The sequence below is a fragment of the Entamoeba dispar genome, genomic scaffold (genome assembly GCF_000209125.1).
Source record: "Entamoeba dispar SAW760 scf_1105229463301 genomic scaffold, whole genome shotgun sequence".
In the NCBI taxonomy this organism is placed as follows: Eukaryota; Evosea; order Mastigamoebida; family Endamoebidae; genus Entamoeba; species Entamoeba dispar.
The window spans coordinates 3,660-10,236 of NW_001855624.1; the positions used below are offsets into that span (position 1 = coordinate 3,660).

General features: G+C 27.0%; 4 protein-coding genes across 4 annotated transcripts in view, besides 5 other annotated features; 2 read left to right on the forward strand and 2 right to left on the reverse strand.

Annotated features, from left to right (window-relative positions):
• Window positions 1-2: 2 nt before the first annotated feature.
• Window positions 3-176: a repeat region.
• An 84-nt stretch (window positions 177-260) lies between these two features.
• Window positions 261-403: a microsatellite.
• Window positions 404-439: 36 nt separating this feature from the next.
• EDI_115040 (spliceosome RNA helicase Bat1, putative) lies at window positions 440-1,699 on the forward strand (the record flags this gene model as incomplete). The annotated part of the gene is made up of 1 exon (XM_001740887.1): window positions 440-1,699. One exon carries the CDS (start codon window positions 440-442, stop codon window positions 1,697-1,699), a length of 1,260 nt encoding a protein of 419 aa, XP_001740939.1.
• Window positions 1,700-1,767: 68 nt separating this feature from the next.
• Window positions 1,768-2,691, reverse strand: EDI_115050 (uncharacterized protein; the record flags this gene model as incomplete). Its single annotated transcript, XM_001740888.1, has 1 exon — window positions 1,768-2,691. The coding sequence occupies one exon, from the start codon at window positions 2,689-2,691 to the stop codon at window positions 1,768-1,770; it is 924 nt and encodes a 307-aa protein (XP_001740940.1).
• A 375-nt stretch (window positions 2,692-3,066) lies between these two features.
• Window positions 3,067-3,125: a sequence feature (AT_rich).
• A 448-nt stretch (window positions 3,126-3,573) lies between these two features.
• EDI_115060 (uncharacterized protein) lies at window positions 3,574-3,957 on the forward strand (the record flags this gene model as incomplete). The annotated part of the gene is made up of 1 exon (XM_001740889.1): window positions 3,574-3,957. One exon carries the CDS (start codon window positions 3,574-3,576, stop codon window positions 3,955-3,957), a length of 384 nt encoding a protein of 127 aa, XP_001740941.1.
• Window positions 3,958-4,072: 115 nt separating this feature from the next.
• Window positions 4,073-4,110: a sequence feature (AT_rich).
• Window positions 4,111-4,132: 22 nt separating this feature from the next.
• The window catches only part of EDI_115070 (uncharacterized protein), a gene marked incomplete at both ends in the record, with an annotated part of 4,147 nt that continues 1,702 nt past the window's right edge, over window positions 4,133-6,577 (reverse strand). Inside the window, one exon of the mRNA XM_001740890.1 lies at window positions 4,133-6,525. Within this exon, the coding sequence (XP_001740942.1) occupies window positions 4,133-6,525 (2,393 nt within the window). The remainder of the gene's footprint in view (window positions 6,526-6,577) is intronic.
• Window positions 6,223-6,266: a sequence feature (AT_rich).

The window sequence follows — 6,577 nt, forward strand, 5'->3', positions numbered from 1 at the left end:
GTGAATAAATCAACAACACTATGGCTATGGTTGTTCTCCTTTATCTTCAACAATTAATTAAAAGGATCCATTTTTTCTTAATAACCTCATATAATCAACTCAAAAATATCCCCATCAAAAACTCTACGTGTTGATAAATAGATAACACTGCCATCATAATAATTAAAGAATTTAATGACTATCTCTATTTGTCCATCTTCTCAGAACTCTTTATAAACAATTCATTCCTTATAAATAAAAATACAGAACTAGTTTGATTTAAAAAGAGAATGAATAAAAAAAGTAATTTATAACAAAAATATAAAAAGAAAGAAGAATAAAAAAGAGAAAAATAAAAAGGGTTATAAAAATGGGAAAAGGGTTATATTGATAATATAAAAAAAAAGGAAAAAAGAAAAAAGAACTTGTAAACTAAAGAAACCAGTATTTATTGTTACTAATGACTGATCCAACTAATCAAATTCCAGATTATGTTCCAACTACTGAAACTAAAATGGACATTGAACCAGCAAATAAAGATAATTATGTAGGAACAGTTGCATTCAGTAACATGAATCTCAAAAAAGAAATATTAATGGCTATTACTGATTGTGGATTTGAACACCCATCTGAAGTTCAATCACAAGTTATTCCTAAAGCATTATTAAAACAAGACATTTTATGTCAAGCTAAATCTGGAATGGGTAAAACAGCTGTATTTGTCATTTCAATTTTAAATCAAGGACTTTGTCTTGGAGATTATGTATCAGCATTAGTTATTTGTCATACTCGTGAACTTGCATTACAAGCACAAAAAGAATTTGATAGAATGAAAAAAAGACTTTGTGAAGCAACAGGAAAAGAAATTCCAACAGGTACATTTGTTGGAGGTGTTGAAGAAAAAAAAGATATTGAATTTATTAAAACACATAAACCAACTATTGTAATTGGTACACCAGGTAGAATTGCATCTCTTGTTAGACAAAAAGCATTAGATTTAAGTAAACTTGATACATTTGTTATTGATGAATGTGATAAGGTTCTTGGATCAACAAGTGAAATTGAAATTGGAGAAATATTTATTTCATCACCAAAAGAAAAACAAGTGATGATGTTTTCAGCTACTATTTCAGAAACAAATAAAGGTATTTGTAGAAAGTATTTAAAAAATCAATTAGAAGTGTTTATTGATGATGGAGAAAAATTATTCCTTCATGGTCTTCATTTATACTTTAAAAAATTAGGAGATAATGATAAAAAGAAAACATTTATGGATATTATCGATTATATTGATTTCAATCAAGCAATTGTTTTTGCTGAAAATAGTGAGAGATGTCGTGTTCTTGTTAAGAAATTAAAACAAATTGGATATCCATGTGGTATTTTATATGGTAGAATGGATCAAGAAATAAGAGAAAAAGAATATCAACGATTTAGAGATGGAGAGAGTAGAGTTTTAGTTTCTACTGATTTATGTGGAAGAGGAATTGATGTAGCTAAAGTAAATCTTGTTGTTAACTTTGATATGCCTAATGATTCTGATCAATTTTTACACAGAGTAGGAAGAGCTGGAAGATTTGGAACTAAAGGAGTTGCTATTTCATTTATTGATACTGAAGAAGATGATAAAGTTTTGAAAGAAGTCCAATCAAGATTTGCTGTTCAAATGGATGAATTACCAAGTTCATTGAAGGATATTCCCACAAGTTACTACAAATAACTTAAAACTACAATTGACTGGTTTTTATTTTTGAAATGAAAAGAATTAAACTAAAAAGTTTATTTTCTTTATAATAATACTTTTCTTAATGAAATTGGAGGAAGAATAAGTCTAAATGGAAGAGATATACATCCATAAAAACATCCTGGTCCATATTTTTGAATTGAGTTAACATTTATCTCCTGAAGAAGATGACATTGTGAAAAACATCCTTTTGGTAAAATTGTTAATGAAGTTGGAAGAATGACTTGAGTTAATTCATCGCATCCCTCCAAACTTGATATCCCAAGAATTAAGTCTGAATTTGTAAATTTCATACTATTTAATGACTTACAATTACAAAAAGAATGATAACCTATATAACTTAATGTTGATGGTATTTTGATATGATTAAGACTTAAACAATTTAAAAAACATTCATCTTCTATTCTTTCTAAATGATAGTTCATTTTAATTCTTTGTAATGAAACACATTCTGCAAAACATCGTTTAGGAAGTATTTTTATTGATGTTGAAAGTGTTATTGATATTAAACTCTTACAACGAAAGAATGCTTGTTCTTCAATATGGTAAATATTATTAGGTATAGTCATTAATCTTATTGATGATGATTTAAAACAATCTTTACCTATACTCTTTATTGCAGGGTCTCTTGGAATCTCATATCCATATCTTTTCATATCATTTTTTGTGAATTTGACATGAAGATACTGTACATTTGGTTCTTTACCAATGAATGTGTCATATGAAACTTCACAATGAATAACATATTGTAAAACATCTTCATAAATTATATCATTTGAAGAATAAATATGTTGTGTTTCAAGTGATGTAAACATTGTTCTATCGTTTTGACTTAATAAAGGAAATGGATTAAAGTGATAAAGGTCAACAATACCATAATACTTCTTACAAACACTCATAACATTGATATAATCATCTTTTGTTTGAAAGTATTTTCCAATAATTAACATACTATGTCTATCAACCATTCATTTATTTTTTCTTAGTTCTTTTAAAAAAAAAACTAATTAACATTATACCAAAACCATCTACTAAAAAACATTTTAAAAAACTTACATCAAGGTCGAGATAGGTCTTAACATCATCACAACAAAAAAAAAAAAGAAATATCTTTGAGAACAATTCATGTTTTTCTTATATTTAAAAACCAGAATATCTTTTTTTTCTAAGATTAGAACAAACAATAAATATCAATTTTTATAAAACTGTGTTTAATCTAGATAACATCTTACAAACTTCAAAAAGGTTGACATTTATATCAAATAGATACTACCAAACAGTTTATTTCTCAGAAAAATATCTAATTTTAAAAGTTTAAGAACAACTATTCTAAAACATTTAAGAAATAATAAATTCAATAAGAAATGAAATAAATAATATAATAAAATTAACTAAATAAATTGTGTATTCATTAAACACAATATTTAATAAAAAAACAGATTGTGAAATAAGTGAACTTATTTTTAGTTTTTATTATTAAATTAGTTAAGGTCTTTTGAAGAAGAAATTTTGAATGGGTTTTATTACTATCTCATGGTAATACTATCTAGATAAAAAGAATTTTAAATTACACTCTAAGTTATCTGTTAGTTGACAAAAGAATAAAACAAAGTACCTTATATTATCGAGAAATACTAGAAGAAAAAAAAACAAATAGAATTATGTTCTAATCTATTCATAGAGAAACTTCTGTTAAATATATTTTTGCTTTTTGAATGGAAATTTGTTTTTAATAGAAGAAGAAACAAAAAGATGAAAGTGAATTGAATTTCTCAAACCTTCTACATAAAATAAACATTAAAAAGTAACAATGCTAGTTCATTAACAAAATCATTTTATCTCCCACTTTGATGAATGTGCCTCAATTCTTTTCTCCTTGTTGTACCACCACAACGTATCCACTGAACGTCTGCTCAAAGCAATCTTCATGTAATTTCTTTTCTGTACCAAACCAAATTTGCTCTACCCACCAAACTAATTGTCTGTACCATCAAGAACCAGAACCATTTAGTTGTTCTATAAACCAAATTAGTGAAACTCCAATGGAAGAAGATTACTCTTTTAATGATGAAGTTTTTGACCTTGAAGATTGTGGTGAATTCACTGACGACACCTCAGACTCAGTAGATGCACTCGCCTCTCAATTACTTGAAACAGTTGAAAATATTAAAAGACAATCTCAAGAAACAAATAAAATTCTCCAAAACATTATGAACATGAATAAACCAAAATAAATAACCATTTTTGTTTTATTTAATACACCAAAATAAACCTTGTATTATTCATTTATTCATGTAGTAACTCAAAGGTCTTTCTTTTCTTTTGTTTGTTTTTTAGATTATAAACGTGATATAATATTTTATGTAATAAATAACAAAAATAAATATGACAAATAAAAGAAATTCATAATTATTGGTTATCAAGAGATTGCCTTGGATTTCTTCTTCCAAAGAAAGCTCTTCGTTGTGGGGTGCTTGAGGGTTGTGGGACTCCTTGGACAACAGAGTTTGTTGGCTGTTGTAATGAGCTGTGTGAAACAGAAGTCTGTAATGGAGCAGGGGATTCATTTTGATATGCCTTCTCATTTGGAGTAACAGATTCTAGTCCTTGTGCAGTTCCAACAGGAGTTCTTGGAATGAATGAATACCTTCTTTTAAAAGAAGAGTTATGATCAGCAAATGTTCTTCGAGTAACAGGAGTAGGAGATTGAGTTGGTTCAGTTTCAGATGGTTGGCTCAAAACAGTTTGAGGACTTGAAGAAACTGGTTTTTGGCCCCATAAAGAAACTTTTCCTGTTTGTTGAGTTGGAGATGGTCTTGTATTTGAAACAATAGATTGAGAAGAATCAATATTAGATGGAGAAGAACCTTTTGGGGATGTTATTAGGTCTTTAGGCTCTTCATCAAGGGCACACCTATTAAATGCTTTAATGTCATTGAAATTTAATGAAACACCAAAATGAGCAGTTGCAGGTTGAGTTGGACTTTGAGAGTTAGTAATATGAGAAGGGGTTTGACTTCCTTGGGGAGTAGACGTAATTTCTTCTACTTTTTTAGAAGTGTCCAATACCTCTTGTAGATTCATTGTATGAGGTCTTTCATTTAATGACTCTGTCACTGGTTTTCTTCTAAATGTTCCTAAAGTCACACGAGTACTTGGAGAATTTGTTTTATTTGGAACAGACGCTGGACTTGATCCTTCACTTTCTATAGCTTTTTTATTAGATTGGGTATTATCGTGTGTTAAATTAGGAGAAGTTGTTTTTGATGAAAATGTTTTTGGACTTTTTGTTCTGTTAAAGAAACAAGGAGATTTACTAACAGGTTTTTTAACAGGTGTTGGGACTTCAAATATACCATTATTTTTGAAGTCAATTGGATTAGTGGATTGGAGATAATTCTTAGAGAATAATGAGTGAGTTGCAACACATGTATATTTTGTGTCTAAAAATGCTGCAATTGATAAAATAGTATTTTTGCGTTCTTCAAAAATAGTTCTTGGACTTTCAGAATTTGTAGAATGACTTAATAGTACAGAAGATATAAAAGAAGGAAGAGTTTCGAAAGGAACTAATTGGGACTCTAAAGCAATTCCAGTTTTTTGATTTAATTGAACATTAAATAATTCTGAAGTAGTTGGACTAATAATAAATTGTAATTCTGCATCATAATGAGATAGTTTATCAGGAGACCCCCAAATAATTATTGCCTTATAATTAGTGTTTGGAAGAATATTATTTAAGACATCTATTTGGTAATTAATTCTAAAGCCATTATCTTCTTTAACAAGTGAATTTTTCTTTTCATTTTCATTTTGAATTAACTGTAATTCACCAAGATTATCAATGAATGAAATGTATTGATTTGTTATATGATCTGATTTAATTAATACTTCATATTGACTAATTAGAGAAATCTCATCAAGTTTTTTTAATTCTTTAAATAGGTCATCCCCAACAATAAGTTCTTCTACAGGGCTATTAGTTAAATGGTTAAAATTTAATAAAGTAGATAATAATCTTTGAAGGAAAAATTCATTAAATACAGTACATTTATAATTCTTCCAATTCTTTTTAGAAATAATAATTGGGTCATGTAATATACCATTTTTCATTATTTTACTATTTTTTTCTTCTTGTTTATTAATAGAATTCATAAGCTCACTAATATTAATAAAATCATTTTTTTCAGTCCATGAACTTTTTGTAATTTCAATTTCTTTATGGTTGTCTTCAATATTTGGACATGAATAATCAATTCTTGTCCACTGTATTTCTTCATCATGCATTTTCATAGTAAAAATTTGTTTTCCATAACGAGTACGAATAATACAAAGAAGAGTATTTTCAATCCAAGGTAACTCTATTATAGAAAATATTGCTTGTTCAAATACATAATAACAATGAATAGAATTTTCCCAGTCAGATGATTTGTTTATTAATTCTTTCTTTAAAATTAATTCATTAATATCTTGGTTATTTTCTATGGAATGAAGATAAGTATTAATAAAAGAATTATATAATTGAATATCATATTTAAATAATGAAAGTGTATTTTCGTTTTCAATAATTTTATTCATTTTATCTATTAAATTCATTGTAAATAATAATTCAGCTGGTTTCATAAATGAATAACAATAAGTAAAATAACAAGAATATATATTAAGTAATGGACATACTGATTGTAAATTATCAATTCTATAACTAATATACTGTTGTATTAATAAGAAAATATCTTTTACTGATTCTTTATAAAAATGATATCGATAAATTAAAATAATTCTAAATAAGTCAAGAAGTGATTCTAAATTTCCAGATGAAATAGAAGAGAACCATTCATAATAATTAGAACTTAA